We start from the raw sequence: 17,539 nt of genomic DNA, 5'->3' as shown, positions 1-17,539 counted from the left end.
CTAGAAGGGACCCTAGCACCTTTGTGAAAATTCTGGGAGCAGTGGCCAATCCGAAGGGAAGAGCCACAAACTGGTAATGCTTGTCCAGAAAAGCGAACCTCAGGAACTGATGGTGATCTTTGTGGATAGGAATATGCAGGTACGCATCCTTTAAGTCCACGGTAGTCATATATTGACCCTCCTGGATCATTGGTAAGATAGTCCGAATGGTTTCCATTTTGAATGATGGAACTCTGAGGAATTTGTTTAGGATTTTTAAGTCCAGGATTGGCCTGAAAGTTCCTTCCTTTTTGGGAACTACAAACAGGTTTGAGTAAAAACCCCGTCCTTGTTCTGCCGTTGGAACTGGGTGTATCACTCCCATTTTTAATTCACCCTCTGTCGCCCTCCGCCTGTCAAGCTCCAGACATCTCCCGCCAGTGCATTTATCGCTATGTGAGAGGTACGTTTTTGTCTGGTTTGGAGAAACAACATTTACTGCGCTGCTGGTTACTTTTGAAAACACAGCTGTAGGCTGTTGCTGCCTAAAGGATTCTGTGTGTATATCACTCATAGCTGGAACGCCCTCAGAAAAGTCCTCCACTGCTGTAGAATTCTTTACTGGTGAGCCCAAATATTTTGCTGCTTTCGCTGGAGTCTGAATCTGCGGTGCTGGTTTTGTCAGGTATGGGATTGGCTCTCGGGTACCTGTTTTATTTTTAGCTTTCTCTGCAGGGTCTCTTAGTTTCTCCTGACAGTGCCCCACTTTCCTGGCTATTACACGGATGCTCTCCCATTCAGCGTCCCAAGCCTGCAGCATCTTTGCATGGTGCTCCTGCAGCAGTCTTGCCACCGCTGTCAGTACTAATTCTGAGCTCAGCGCCATCTTTAGCGGGTACTCACATATGAGGAAGATGTCGTATTCTTCTGCTAACTCTCTTATATAGCAAGGATGGTGGCAAGTAGATATAGGTAGTGTTGATGTTAGCGAGAATTTGCAGTGTCTTTGCAATGCTTAATAAAAAAACAAAAAAACAGCGTATAAGCTGCTCATACCCGTTCAGAGATTTACCGGGGGGGGGGGGGTTGAGGACTGCTCCTTATGAGAGTTGCCACAGGCCTCAACGCTCCGGATCGGTAATCTGGTGCAAATTTCAGCTCTATCTGGTGTCTATAGATTCAGTACACTCTGTGTAGTTCAGAGACCTTAGTTAAAAATACAGATGGCTTCATAAACTGCTGATAGTTGGCAAATTATCTGCATTTCTCATGCAGCTACCGATATTGCTTCCATTCAAGGTGCTGCCCAGAGACACGCCCCACTCCCATTTTTAGAAGGTCTTCTACGCAGCGTAAGAATGCCTATCTTTTTGTCTGGTCTAAAGATAAGCGAGAGATGTGTAACCTCCCCCTTGGAGGAAGGTCCTTGAATTCCAGAAGGTACCCCTGAGCGACAATTTCTAGCGCCCAGGGATCTGGAACATCTCTTGCCCAAGCCTGAGCAAAGAGAGAAAGTCTGCCCCCTACTAGATCCGGTCCAGGATCGGGGGCTACCCTTTCATGCTGTCTTGGTAGCAGCAGCAGGCTTCTTGGCTTGTTTACCCTTGTTCCAGCCCTGCAGGGGTTTCCATGTTGGTTTGGGCTGGGAAGCGTTACCCTCTTGCTTAGCGGCTGTAGAGATTGAAGCAGGTCCGTTCCTGAAATTACGCCTTGTTTTTAGCCTTGAAGGGTCTATCTTGTGGAAGGGCATGGCCCTTTCCCCCAGTGATATCTGAAATAATCTCTTTCAACTCTGGCCCGAATAGGGTCTTACCCTTGAAAGGAATATTAAGCGACCAAGATTTTAGCCAAAGCGCTCTGCGCGCCACGATGGCAAGACCAGAATTTTTCGCCGCTAATTTAGCTAACTGAAGAGCGGCATCTGTGATGAAAGAATTAGCCAACTTCAGGGCGTGAATTCTGTCCATGACCTCATCATAAGAAGTCTCCTTCTGGAGCGAGTTTTCCAATTCCTCAAACCAAAAAGCCGCTGCAGTGGTTACAGGAATAATGCTAGAAATTGGTTGAAGAAGGAAACCTTGTTGAACAAATATTCTCTTAAGTAAACTTTCTAATTTTTTATCCATAGGATCTTTGAAAGCGCAACTGTCTTCTATTGGTATAGTCGTGCGCTTGGCTAGTGTTGAAACTGCCCCCTCTACCTTAGGGACCGTCTGCCACGCGTCCCTTCTGGGGTCAACAATGGGGAACATTTTCTTAAATATAGGAGGGGGAACAAAGGGTACACCTGGTCTCTCCCACTCCTTAGTCACAATATCCGCCACCCTCTTAGGGATCGGAAACGCGTCAGTGTGTACCGGGACCTCTAAGAATTTGTCCATTTTACACAATTTTTCTGGGACCACCAAGGGGTCACAATCATCTAGCGGAACCAGAACCTCCTTAAGCAGGGCGCGGAGGTGTTCAAGCTTAAATTTAAACGCTATGGTATCTGGCTCTGCCTGCTGAGAAACCTTTCCTGTGTCAGAAATTTTCCCTCAGACAGGGCCTCCCTCACCGCCCAGTAAGATTGATGTGAGGGCACTACAGATAAATTATCCGCTGCGTCTGATTGCTCATTCTCTCTATTTAAAACTGAGCTATCATGCTTCCTTGGAAATGCTGGCAGTTTGGATAAAAATGCTGCGAGAGAATTATCCATTACTGCTGCTAACTGTTGCAAAGTAATAGGGATCGATGCGCTAGAGGTACTGGGCATCGCTTGCGCGGGCATAACTGGTGTCGACACAGGAGGAGAGGAGAGAGTACTATCCTCACTACCTTCAGCTAAAGAATCATCTTGGGCTGCATTTTTAAGTGTCACTGAATGGTCCTTAAACTGCTTGGATGCTATAGCACACTTCAAACACAAATGTAATGGGGGTACCGCCATGGCTTTTAAACACACAGAACAAGGGCTATCTGAAGGCTCAGACATGTTTGACAGACTTAGACAGCACTACAATGCAAGAAAAAATACTTTTTGAAAAAACGTTACTGTGTCTTTAAATAATAAAAAGTACACACTTTATTACCAAAACATCAAATAAACATCAAATAAACATCCGATCTTAATGAAATTTTCCCCACATTATCCTAATGCTTTGAAAAGATTGCACACAAATTTTCAGATCAATTAACCCCTTAATGCCCAAACCGGAGCTAAAAACAGCAGTTAACCGGTTATAAACACTACAGCACGATGGCATAGCCTCTACTGTGGCTTTTATCTTCCTTAGGGATTATTTGAAGAAGAAATAAGCCTCTCTGAAGTCCTTTCTGAGGTCTCTGGACTCCACACGTGAAGCTGCATGAACTGTCTAGCAAAAACAACTGCGCAACTGAGGCGCGAAAATGAGGCCCCCTCCCTCTTCATTCCAGAGTGATGGGGCCTTTGAGATAGGTTAGGCGTCTAATAAAGTGCCAGGCGAAATAAAAACCCCATAAGTGTTTTACAAGTCTAAAAACACCAGATTCATTTTGAAATCATGCTAATAAAGCAAATCGATTAAGCCCAAAATCAGTGTCCACCAGAATTAAGCCCTTAATTTAAACCATCCTTCTATACAGAGTCTGAGAAAATGGCTTACCTTCCCCCATGGGATTTCTGTCAAGACTTCTAGCATTACTGGGTCTTGTTAGAAAAATGACTAATCATACCTGAAGCAGTTAAGCCTGCAAACTGTTCCCCCCAACTGAAGTTCTCCGGTATTCAACAGTCCTATGTGGGAACAGCAATGGATTTTAGTTACTGGTGCTAAAATCATATTCCTCTCAGCAGAAATCTTCATCACTTTCTGCCTAGAGTAAATAGTACAAACCGGCACTATGTTAAAATAACAAACTTTTGATAGAAGAAATAAAAACTACAAATCTAACACTACAAACTCTTTACCCTCCCGTGGAGATGCTACTTGTTAGAGCGGTAAAGAGAATGACTGGGGGCGGAGCCTGAGGGGAGCTATATGGACAGCTCTGCTGTGTGCTCTCTTTGCCACTTCCTGTAGGGATTGAGAATATCCCACAAGTAAGGATGAAGCCATGGACCGGATACACCAATGTAAGAGAAAACCCTATTGGCTGATGCAATCAGCCAATAGGATTGAAGTTCAATCCTATTGGCTGATCCAATCAGTGAATAGGATTGAGCTTGCATTCTATTGGCTGATTGGAACAGCCAATAGAATACGAGCTCAAGCCTATTGGCTGATTGCATCAGCCAATAGGATTGAACTTCAATCCTATTGGCTGATAGTGTAGTGTTAGGTGTTGTTGTAACTTAGGTTGGGTTTTATTTTACAGGTACTTTTGTATTTATTTTAGCTAGGTAGTTATTAAATAGTTAATAACTATTTAATAACTATTGTACCTAGTTAAAATAAATACAAACTTGCCTGTAAAATAAAAATAAACGATTAACTGGACTGCCGAGCTGAATGGATGCAGCAAGAAGGAGCTCTTGAGAGAAATTCTGATTAACCTCTTCATTAACTTATTAGAGACCTCCTGTTTGGGGTATTTTTGCCCATGAGCTACAGGGGTCACATACCCTAAGTAAGCAGCTTTAAAAAGGCAGAGAGAAAAGGAAAAGAGGATCTTAAAAAACTGCTCTATCGAGCTGACACCACAGACTGAAGCACCATCTTGGAGGAGCGTGTCTTGTTGCCCGACATGGAGACCCAAGTACTGTATGCTGCTATCAGAGATTTGCTGAAGGAGCATGGGAAGAGGCTGTGTGAAAGATTTGATACTCTTATTCTTACATTGCAAACGGCGCGGGCACGCCGTGATGCCGACACAGAGGAGAGCAGAGCAGTACAGAGGTCGCAGAATACCGCAGCACCTACAGACTCCCAGATGTACTCGTCATCACTGACATCAGTGAGTACAGACCTCAAGATGGGCATTCATACTCCCTCTGTCCCCGCAAGTGGCTTGCACTCATGGGGGACAATACAATTTGACCACTCGTGCATGGAGGCAGATACTGTGGAGCGCTGCAGCGCTCAAGCACTACTGAGCACGCTTCTCTCTGCTATCAGCTCTGCAGACGTAGCATGGCATTTCTGCGGCCAGAATATTCAGATGCACCGGACTTTGTGTCAGCGTCCCCCTGGGGATCTCTGGGCTGTCTGGCCTCGCCTGGGGGCTGATGGGTTTGCCCGCATGCAGACAGGATAATCAGTCTTTTCAGGCAGGGTCTGTGAGCAACTGTGCAGGTTTATTGGGACTGTGAGAGACTGAAGTGTACTGTTTCTCCTGCTCTGAGGTGCCCTATTTACTATGGTCTACTGCTTACTGTATTTATGAAGGCATGCTGCCGGATTACCAGTTGAGGGCTGCCTTATGCTCCTATATATCTATTGGTGCTTTACATTGTTCATTGTATAATTCATATGCCTGTCCATTACATATATATATGCTTCTGATTGATATTCTATGTAAGAAAGTTTTCTATTATCTATGCCTTAGCTGGGACAATGTTTGGATTATTGTATAGTTTTGAGAGAGAACGCAATTATGGCATTGGTAAATTAAATTGTACAATTCCTTTAATGAAGGGAATATCACTACCATGTTTAGATCCGCCCCCCCCCCACACACACACACATGTGTGGTAAGGGATACAAGGCCAGCTTTTCCCACGATTAATTATATCAATCTGTGTCACCCCTTTTCAACACTACAAATGTAGCTGTCTGCGTTTAAAAAGAGTTGCGTAAGAATCTAGATATGGGAACTGCTAGGGTTTACCTGGAATCATATTGTATGCTACTCCTTCTGACTATTAAAGCACCCCTGCCAAGCACTGCTAACGTTTTAGCCTTATCTCCCTAGTAGTACACTCAGTGGACATTGACCTCGCTATAGTACCCTATATTGGATTATAAGTTAACACTGCTACTCACTTAACTAGTATTTGCTGTGCTAGGACCAAGAGAACTGCACCTATAGAACTGGCATAGGGTAAACATCCCCCCAGCGAGGTGACTTATCATTGGAAGCACAAATTGTTTTAACTTACTGACAGCCTCCTAGCTCGAAGTATATGTGTTTTCTTCTGGGTCAATGAGGAGAATTACATGATCAACTCCTCTAGAGTAAGTGCCCTCTGTATTTACTTTGCTCAGTATCTACAGCAGAAATTATAGGATTTTAGTCACTCCCTCCCCCCCACTTATGTGGGGTAAGGGATAAATAATGTTTAAATAGTGTTAAGCTGTTACATTAGTGCAACTGTCCCCTTAAGACTGCTGCTTACATTGGACTTGCAACCTGGGGAGTATGAGAGGCTGTCCCTCTGCGGGGTACCTCAGCACCAGAGACATAATCAGAACTATTGTTACCCCCCTGCACATAGGCAGGGGATAGGTTGAGCCTTAGGTCTAGAGCTGTAACGTCTTGTTGCAGCCAGCATATCTTACATACATTTGCTTGTCAGTACGTTAGTATCACTACCCACAATGTGTCAGAGGATACTTTATGAAGGCTTGAAAAAGTTGGATATGTGTATGTACAATATGTGCTTCAACTAGTTCATTGATAATTCTGTACCGAAAATATTTGAATATCTATTTCCACTATTCATGTGTTCTTCCAGAAAACTGAGTGTGTATGTATATGTATGTAGATTCTCCCAAGTGTCATTATACACTGGGTTCTGAATCTTGTGGCTCTTAAGAGGTTACTCCCTGTTTGTGCTCTTTAGGAGCAGCTATTTATCTAATGTAATGTAAAAATGTGAGTGCCTGCTTTAGAAATGCTGTTTGAGACTATAATTGGGAGATCAGGTATATAGATTCATACTAGTTCCTCCTAATATGCGAAAAGATAAACAACTATTTAGTTACACTATTCATGTGCTCCTCCAGAAAACTGTGTGTATGTGTATATGTATGTAGATCTCTTAAAGTGGCATTATACACTGAGTTCTGAATCTTATGGCTCTTAAGAGGTTACTTTCTGTCTATGCTCTTTAGGAGCGGCTATTTATCTAACGTAATGTAAAAGTGTAAGTAACTGTTTTGTTGGCTGTACCTGAAACCTCTCTACAACCCTATCTACAATATTAGTACGTATATAACTGTTGAGTATCCTATCCAGCAAAGTTAGAGTAACTTCTTGCTGGACTATCTTCCGCCCCCCACCATTCTTGTGCGGTAGGGACGAATACCTTCTCCTCCGCACTCTTTTCTGGTAGAGTTGAGCAGTCTCTACCCAGTCCGAAGTCCTAAACCTATGTTTTCCCCTGCATACATGTGAATAGGCTCTTCGGGCCCCAATATAGGACATTCTCCTTTGTTTATTGTATTTTGGTTCATCAAAGAGTTTTGGAACTATAGTTTCATTAATGTTCAAGTTCCTATTAATGTTCAGTATGAATGTCAATCTATCCTTATAGTGGCAACTGTGATCAGTTCTGATACATCACTGATATCATTTAGTAGAGTAATTTTGATAGTGTTGTTTTGTACTTTATTTGTATGATTATTTACTTCACTCAAAGTTTGCCTATAATCTATATACAACAACAAACTAACATATGATGAGGACTCTTTGAATTTCTATAGATGTCTTCAGATTGACCCTTACCACCAGATCCCATGAGTGGATCTCTAATATATTGAAGACGCCAGAGTGTTTAAATATTGAGAATCTTTATCCCTGTGAGTTTTTGAGTTTTGTCATCAGACAAGTACTAATTTCCAGGTCCCATAAGTGGATCTATTTTACTTTGTTGACACATGTTTGTCCTACTATTAAGTTATAAAATGGGGCTCCATTAGGGTTAATACCGTGCTCCTACTATTGTCTACTGTATTTATGTTTGAATGATGGAGCTGATGTCATGTAATTTTGTTTGAGATATTGCCCTACCTACTATGTCTGTACTTTGATGTATTTCACTGCCTCAATAAAAACATCTTTTCAAAAAAAATAAAAATAAACCCTAAGCTAGATACAATGTAACTATTAGTTATATTGTAGCTAGCTTAGACCTAGATTTGGAGTTTGGCGGTAGCCGTGAAAACCAGCATTAGAGGCTCCTAACGCTGGTTTTAGGCTACCGCCGGTATTTGGAGTCACTCAAAATAGGGTCTAACGCTCACTTTTCAGCCGCGACTTTTCCATACCACAGATCCCCTTACGTAAATTGCGTATCCTATCTTTTCAATGGGATTTTTATAACTCCGGTATTTAGAGTCGTTTCTGAAGTGAGCGTTAGACATCTAACGACAAAACTCCAGCCGCAGGAAAAAAGTCAGTAGTTCTTTCTGGGCTAACGCCGGTTTCTAAAGCTCTTAACTACTGTACTCTAAAGTACACTAACACCCATAAACTACCTATGTACCCCTAAACCGAGGTCCCCCCACATCGCCGACACTCGAATACATTTTTTAACCCCTAATCTGCCGACCGCCACCTACGTTATCCTTATGTACCCCTAATCTGCTCCCCCTAACACCGCCGACCCCTGTATTATATTTATTAACCCCTAATCTGCCCCCTCAACGTCGCCTCCATCTGCCTACACTTATTAACCCCTAATCTGCCGACCGCAAAGCGCCGCCAACAAAGTTATCCTTATGTACCCCTAATCTGCTGCCCCTAACACCGCCGACCCCTATATTATATTTATTAACCCCTAATCTGCCCCCCACAACGTCGCCTCCACCTGCCTACACTTATTAACCCCTAATCTGCCGAGCGGACCTGAGCGCTACTATAATAAAGTTATTAACCCCTAATCCGCATCACTAACCCTATAATAAATAGTATTAACCCCTAATCTGCCCTCCTCAACGTCGCCTCCACCTGCCTACACTTATTAACCCCTAATCTGCCGACCGGAGCTCACCGCTATTCTAATAAATGTATTAACCCCTAAAGCTAAGTCTAACCCTAACACTAACACCCCCCTAAGTTAAATATAATTTACATCTAACGAAATTAATTAACTTATTAAATAAATTATTCTGATTTAAAGATAAATACTTACCTGTAAAATAAATCCTAATATAGCTACAATATAAATTATAATTATATTGTAGCTATTTTAGGATTAATATTTATTTTACAGGCAACTTTGTAATTATTTTAACCAGGTACAATAGCTATTAAATAGTTAATAACTATTTAATAGCTAAAATAGTTAAAATAATTACAAAATTACCTGTAAAATAAATACTAACCTAAGTTACAATTAAACCTAACACTACACTATCAATAAATTAATTAAATAAACTACCTACAATTAACCTAACACTACACTATCAATAAATTAATTAAATACAATTCCTACAAATAAATACAATTAAATAAACTAGCTAAAGTACAAAAATAAAAAAGAACTAAGTTACAAAAAATAAAAAAATATTTACAAACATAAGAAAAATATTACAACAATTTTAAACTAATTACACCTACTCTAAGCCCCCTAATAAAACAACAAAGCCCCCCAAAATAAAAAATGCCCTACCCTATTCTAAATTACTAAAGTTAAAAGCTCTTTTACCTTACCAGCCCTGAACAGGGCCCTTTGCGGGGCATGCCCCAAGAAGTTCAGCTCTTTTGCCTGTAAAAAAAAACATACAATACCCCCCCCCAACATTACAACCCACCACCCACATACCCCTAATCTAACCCAAACCCCCCTTAAATAAACCTAACACTAAGCCCCTGAAGATCTTCCTACCTTGTCTTCACCTCACCGGGTATCACCGATCGGTCCTGGCTCCGATATCTTCATCCAAAGCAAGTGGATTCCCCATAGGAATCAATGGGGCTGCGTTACTGAGTTTTCCGCTGCTTTTTTGCAGGTGTTAGCCTTTTTCGCAGCCGGCTCTCCCTGTTGATTCCTATGGGGAAATCGTACACGAGCACATACGACCAGCTCACCACCACTGACTTAAGCAGTGCTGTTATTGGAGTGCGGTAAGGAGCAACATTTTGCTCAACGCTCACTTCTTGTCTTTAAACGCTGGGTTTGTAAAAACCTGTAAAAAACCTGTAATACCTGTAATACCAGCACTGCAGGTAAGTGAGCGGTGAGAGAAAACTCACCACATAGCCTCTAACGCAAAACTCGTAATCTAGCCAAATGATTGTTCAACATTATGGTTTAGGGGAAGGCTACAAAAAGCTATCGCAGAGATTTAAGCTGTCAGTGTCCACTGTAAAGGAACATAGTGAGGAAATGGAAGACCACAGGCACAGTTCTTGTTAAAGGGACACTTGCTACCCACAGTAAAATTTGGTGGATGTTCCATCATGCTGTGGGGCTGTGTGGCCGGTGCCGGTACTGGGAATCTTGTTAAAGTTGAGGGTCACATGGATTCCACTCAATATCAGCAAATACTTGAGAATAATGTTGAGGAATTAGTCACAAAGTTAAAGTTACGCCAAGGCTGAATATTTTAACAAGACTACAAATCAAAACTCTGGCATTTATGCAGAGGAACAAGTACAATGTTCTGGAATGGCCATCCCAGTCCCCAGACCTGAATATCATTGAAAATCTGTGGGGTGATTTGAAGTGGCTGTCCATGCTCGGCAACCATCAAACCTAACTAAACTGGAGATGTTTTGCAAGGAGGAATGGTCCAAAATACCTTCATCCCAAATCCAGACACTCATTACAGGCTATAGGAAGGGTCTAGAGGCTATTATTTCTGCTAAAAGAGGTTCTACTGAATATTGATGCAATATTTCTGTTGGGGTGCCCACATTTATGCACCGGTCTAATTTCGTTTGGATGCATATTGCACATTTTCTGTTAATCAATAAACCTCATTTCACTACTGAAATAATACTGTGTCCTTCAGTTATTTGATAGATCAAAATAAAATTGCTGATCCAAACACCAAATTATTTATAAATGAAAATCATGGAAATTGTCAGGGGTGCCTAAACTTTTGCATACGACTGTATATATATATATATATATATATAGACACACACTTTACCCACCTTGATTATAAGCAGAGGGCAAAAATATTGCCACTATGGTGCAGATAAAGGACCCAAAGTTTTTCTTTCATGATTCAGATAGAGAATACATTTTTAAACAACGTTCCAATTTACTTCTATTATGTAATTTGCTTAATTCTCTTGTTATCCTTTGGTGAAGGAACAGCTATGCACTACTGGGAGCCAATAACATGAAGCATATATGTGCAGCCACCAATCAGCAGCTCTATACTAAGTATCCTTTTCAACAAAAGATATCAAGAGAACAATTGCTCTGCCCGAATCATAAAATAAAAAAATGGGGATTCATGTCCCTTTAACATTGTGCAAGCACAATCCATACTGATTCCATGTTTGTGCTCATATTACAAGCCGAGTTATTTGTAGTGTAGTGCTCGCTAACATCTGCATGTCAGATTGCACAGGTGTGCATATACACACTCATATACATACACTTTTGACCCCTTCCCAGCCCCACCCTTTGGCATATACAATTTCCCTTTAATTCTGCCACAAAAACCTTCTTTTCATTATTAAATCTCTGTTTCCTAAGTAGTAAGTCAAAATATAAATTAACTTGTTTATTTCCATAGCATTTTCATGTTTTTATGCAAATTAGATATTTATAATTGTTTCCTTCAGGTCTTAAAAAGTGCTAAATTTAAAAGCAGTATTTTGAAATTTGATCAAGTGCAACACTTAACTCACCACTTGTGATACAAGCACAATGAGTGTGCTAATATCGTTCTCTACGCCATCCATTAAAGGGATATTAAACACTAAGGGCCAGATTACAAGTGGAGCACAAAATATCACTTTCTTGAAAGCGATATTTGCGCTCCACTGTGTAATACCAGTGTACGCTAATGTGCTCACGTTCCCATTGCTGGGAAGCATTGCACTCACAAGAGCGCGTTTCCATAGGCTCAAATGGGAGCCTCGTTCTCATGCTGACACACGCCATGAGAACCTTATGCAGCGAAGGGTGTAAGTAGCACAGCTATGGAAGAAAATTGTAAATATATATGTTTATGCTTATATACATATACAGGGAGTGCAGAATTATTAGGCAAGTTGTATTTTTGAGGATTAATTTTATTATTGAACAACAACCACCATGTTCTCAATGAACCCAAAAAACTCATTAATATCAAAGCTGAATAGTTTTGGAAGTAGTTTTTAGTTTGTTTTTAGTTATAGCTATTTTAGGGGGATATCTGTGTGTGCAGGTGACTATTACTGTGCATAGTTATTAGGCAACTTAACAAAAAACAAATATATACCCATTTCAATTATTTATTTTTACCAGTGAAACCAATATAACATCTCAACATTCACAAATATACATTTCTGACATTCAAAAACAAAACAAAAACAAATCAGTGACCAATATAGCCACCTTTCTTTGCAAGGACACTCAAAAGCCTACCATCCGTGGATTCTGTCAGTGTTTTGATCTTTTCACCATCAACATTGCGTGCAGCAGCAACCACAGCCTCCCAGACACTGTTCAGAGAGGTGTACTGTTTTCCCTCCTTGTAAATCTCACATTTGATGATGGACCACAGGTTCTCAATGGGGTTCAGATCAGGTGAACAAGGAGACCATGTCATTAGATTTTCTTCTTTTATACCCTTGTACTTGGACGCGTGTGATGGAGCATTGTCCTGCATGAAAATCATGTTTTTCTTGAAGGATGCAGACTTCTTCCTGTACCACTGCTTGAAGAAGGTGTCTTCCAGAAACTGGCAGTAGGACTGGGAGTTGAGCTTGACTCCATCCTCAACCCGAAAAGGCCCCACAAGCTCATCTTTGATGATACCAGCCCAAACCAGTACTCCACCTCCACCTTGCTGGCGTCTGAGTCGGACTGGAGCTCTCTGCCCTTTACCAATCCAGCCACGAACCCATCCATCTGGCCCAACAAGACTCACTCTCATTTCATCAGTCCATAAAACCTTAGAAAAATCAGTCTTGAGATATTTCTTGGCCCAGTCTTGAAGTTTCAGCTTGTGTGTCTTGTTTAGTGATGGTCGTCTTTCAGCCTTTCTTACCTTGGCCATGTCTCTGAGTATTGCACACCTTGTGCTTTTGGGCACTCCAGTGATGTTGCAGCTCTGAAATATGGCCAAACTGGTGGCAAGTGGCATCTTGGCAGCTGCACGCTTGACTTTTCTCAGTTCATGGGCAGTTATTTTGCGCCTTGGTTTTTCCACACGCTTCTTGCGACCCTGTTGACTATTTTGAATGAAACGCTTGATTGTTCGATGATCACACTTCAGAAGCTTTGCAATTTTAAGAGTGCTGCATCCCTCTGCAAGATATCTCACTATTTTTGACTTTTCTGAGCCTGTCAAGTCCTTCTTTTGACCCATTTTGCCAAAGGAAAGGAAGTTGCCTAATAATTATGCACACCTGATATAGGGTGTTGATGTCATTAGACCACACCCCTTCTCATTACAGAGATGCACATCACCTAATATGCTTAATTGGTAGTAGGCTTTCGAGCCTATACAGCTTGGAGTAAGACAACATGCATAAAGAGGATGATGTGGTCAAAATACTCATTTGCCTAATAATTCTGCACTCCGTGTATATATGTGTGTGTGTTAATATGTGTATATACGCATATTAACACAAAAGTATATATTTATATATAAGCATATACATATACTGTGTATTTCCCATAGACCGCAATGTGCAGTTATTTTTTATTTTAATAAAATGCTAAAAAACAACAACTTTAATGCCCTCTATTTTGAGGGCATTTGGGGCACTTTTAGAAAATAAGCCAGAAATCTAATCTGGTTAATTTTCGGAGTGCTAATTGCTACTGCGAGCTTGCGGTAGCAATAACCAGCCACTTGTAATGACTGGTTATTTATTGCCTGCCCGTAAAAGGGTATATCACATTGATATAAATAAATGTACTGTAGTTCTTTTAAATTAAACTACATTACCCATCATGCCTTACATATACAAACTACACCTCTGTGCGCGCATGTGCTTTAAAAGTGTCTAAGAATCTGATGCGTAGATAGTTATTTGTGACGTGCTGGGATTAGAATGTGATGACACGGAGGAGCGCATGCGCAGTGAGTATTTGCTGTCAGACAGCTGACGGAAATTAACTTCCATTGCTGATCTGATATGTTTGCTAATCTGATAGATCAGCGGCTCCCATTACTAGAGGGAGGTGGGGAATAACCTCAATACTATGCTTATAAAATGTATTATGTGTTTAATGTCCCTTTAATACAGCCATTATAAACATACTATGAGTGTCAAACATACTATACATACTATACAGCCATTATTGGTGTCTATTTGTGTTTATATTACTGTAACACGCTGCCTTCTCCAAACAATTCAAAACACTGAACAAGTAATGACAAGACAGAATGACACCATAGTGATTTTCCCTGTCTGTTACATAGTAAATAAGGAAACAAGCCAGAAATCTTCAGACAATAATACTTATATTGTCAAAAAAGCTGTTTTTCTTTTAATGTTATAAATGGAGAGAGTTGCTTATGGTAGAGCTCGACATAAAACATACACTGTGGGTGCCCAAAGTAATGTCCAGTAGCCCCTTAACGTTCTATCATTTATTTTTGTTTAAATCTGTTTGTCTCTTTGACCTTGGTACATACAAATATTGGACACTCTTAATATACACCATAAGGAACAAACAGTGTACAACTAAAGTTCTCTTTTATTATCAGTTTTTAACTATCTATTTAACCCTTGTAAAGTGATTTAACACACAATTAAATATGCGCACCAGGCATTATTTTGTGCTGTTGTTTAATAGGATATGGCCAACGATTATGTATATGTTCGTTAGTTGCCCCTGATTGGCTCATCAACAGTGTCCTTCTTATATACTAGTAGTGAAAACTATCAGCAGAGGTAATGGTATAAGAGTATAACGTCGATCTGAAAAGGGAGGTAGGAGATGAAACAAAGAACCCTTGAAAAGATTTCCCATGAGTGAAACCATAAAAATCAACACATCCCTCTGACAAACACTGTACTCTGAGAGGAATTGTGCTTCAAAATGCTTAGAAGCGCTTATCATAGAAGAAAACCAGCACAAACTTACTTTACCACCTCCATAGGAGGCAAAGTTTGTAAAGGTGTGGTGTGAGTGTGGTGGGGGGTGTATTTATTGGCATTTTGAAGTTTGGGAAACTTTGTCCTGGTAGGAATGTATATCCCATACATCACTAGCTCATGGACTCTTGCCATTTACATGAAAGAAAGAGCATTTTGTAATACTTTTATATCCTTTTAAAAAGGATAATCAAAGGGCAGCATTTTATTGCTTTCCAACAATAATAGTTTAAACTGCAAGTGCAACCATAACCTAATGTCATCAAGCGCTTGATAGTTTTACCTCTAGAAATGTGTTCATCTGTTTCCTAAGCTCCTCCTCTTCTTGGGCTTGTAGAGAATGTCTCATGGACCTGATACGACACTGCAGCTTATAAAAGTCCTCCATCAAGCCTTCCTCTGACAACCTGAAAAACAATGCAGGCATAAAGAATGGCCTTACACTTTATCTGTGGCATATAAATAATATATTTCTGGTACTGGATTATGACACAACAGAATGCAGATGTAAGGTTAAAGTAAGCTGCACTTTAAATATAAGATGCAAGACTTTTTTACTTGTACTCTGACAACTGTTATAGTAACAATAGATAAAATAAAGAAAATGTTACTTACCGACTGGCAACACCAACATGTTCAAGTTTGTCAGGGAAAGAGAGAAAATCAGCATTCTTTCTCTGCACCTCCTGCATAAAATAGAGAAAATACAAATGTGCACATGAATTAGAATAGCTTTTACAGTACACTGTCCCTTTAAGCATGTTATGAGCATACTGACCACGTCAGTGGTTGCACATAATGGGCTCCATTTACCAAGCTGCAATAGCAGCTTCGGAGCCCAAGGTCTCAGGCTCACTCAGAGACAGCCGCTACTTAACCTCTATGCGTCACTTTAGGTGGCAGATAACAATCAATTCGATCTGATTGCTATCTGATTGACAGTTATTGGCCGCGTGCAAGCAGGGGACGGCATTGCACAATTAGTGAATTGTGCAATGTTCATTGGGGGCAGCGTAATGCTGCTTGCTCGCAGCAAAGCTGGGCGGACAAGGTTCATGACAGCAAACCTTTTGTTAATTTGGGCCCAATATGCACAAAATAATAAATGTTGCTCTATTTACCAAGTCTAATCTGCAAAGTGCAGGAGACTCACATGTAAGTTTACCAAAGTAGATCAATTATTTTATTATTCAGCTGTTCCAGTTTAAAGTGCAGAAGAATATATAATGGTTAGTTAGCCATCAGCTAGAATGTGGGACTCTTGTGACAGTTATACCATAGGACAGGAGGTCCAGGACAGTCCCAGGAAAATTAGTAAGGTTTGACAAGTATAATATTAGTAATAAATTTAAACCCAAATACCCTTTGGCCTCTAATCAGCAGATAATTAATAAAGTCTTCAGCGAGAAACATTTTTCCCTTGCCATGTTAGGGAGCTGATTCACAATGATTTAGAGAGCTACATCACACATCATTGTTCTCTAGAATAACTATATATAACTATACAGGTAGAAAACCCTTTATCCAAACTGCATGCGACCGGAAAAGGTTTGGATTTCGGATTAGTTTGGATTTTGGAATATTTGCATCTTTAAAATGAGACAGTTTGGAGAGGGGATGGGACCAAGTGTAAACAACAACAATATCTTATGTCATTTAGACAATATTTACATGTCATAATACAGCTTATACCTATAACCTAAAGGTGGTTTTTGTGTAACTTTTAATATTTTTGTATATATAGTACCGTTAGATATATAGTACTGTAATCAGAAAGGTAATATTTGTTGTTTTAAATAAATATAGGCTATTTGCATTTTAGCCAAAGACACAGACAGAGAAGAATTAATTAAAGGCAGGGAAAATAGTATATTTTTGTTAATTTTATTTTTAAATATTAATTAAAAAGATTGAATTTCAGAATTGTGTTTGGATTTTGGAATTCTGGATTTGGGGATTTGTATACATAACTATATCAAAATTGTAGAGATGTGTCTCTATGAAAAATAATGTGAATTTTAGAAGACTTTATGCCAATGGCAATTTATTTTAATGTATTTGTCTTCACTTCAAATCCAGGACCCTGCACAGAAAGATAATCAGCTCTCATGCCAACATTTGCCTTTCTGCTGACAAAACGTCTTAGATAATCTCGCCAACACAGAGACATCTATCCCTAGGTGCTTTCCCTCTTCAAATTACCATCTCTTACCATGACTACAAAGTGCAACAAATTCATCCCAGGCCGGTTGGCTTTTGTGTCTGCAAGCTTGAGAAGAGAGGCTATCCGAAAGCCGGCAGCATTCCCAGCATATCCACCCTGTGGGAAACCATGGATGTCTTACACAATAGTGAACAACAAGAGAGCATATATATCATCACAGAAGAAAGGAAAGAATATAAAATTAGATTTATACACTGCAATGATATTTGT

General features: G+C 40.2%; 1 protein-coding gene across 1 annotated transcript in view; it reads right to left on the bottom strand.

The window, feature by feature from the left end:
* Positions 1-17,539, bottom strand: part of LOC128645825 (uncharacterized) — a 111,261-nt gene that overhangs the window by 24,553 nt on the left and 69,169 nt on the right. The window contains exons 8-10 of the mRNA XM_053699100.1: positions 17,318-17,425; positions 15,721-15,791; positions 15,389-15,512 (exon numbers count right to left, since the gene is read on the bottom strand). Of these exons, the coding sequence (XP_053555075.1) occupies positions 15,389-15,512; positions 15,721-15,791; positions 17,318-17,425 (303 nt within the window). The remainder of the gene's footprint in view (positions 1-15,388; positions 15,513-15,720; positions 15,792-17,317; positions 17,426-17,539) is intronic.

Source organism: Bombina bombina, chromosome 1 (assembly GCF_027579735.1).
Source record: "Bombina bombina isolate aBomBom1 chromosome 1, aBomBom1.pri, whole genome shotgun sequence".
Lineage (NCBI taxonomy): Eukaryota > Metazoa > Chordata > Amphibia > Anura > Bombinatoridae > Bombina > Bombina bombina.
Note: the sequence above shows the minus strand (reverse complement) of the source record. Positions and strands in the feature narration are given on the sequence as shown.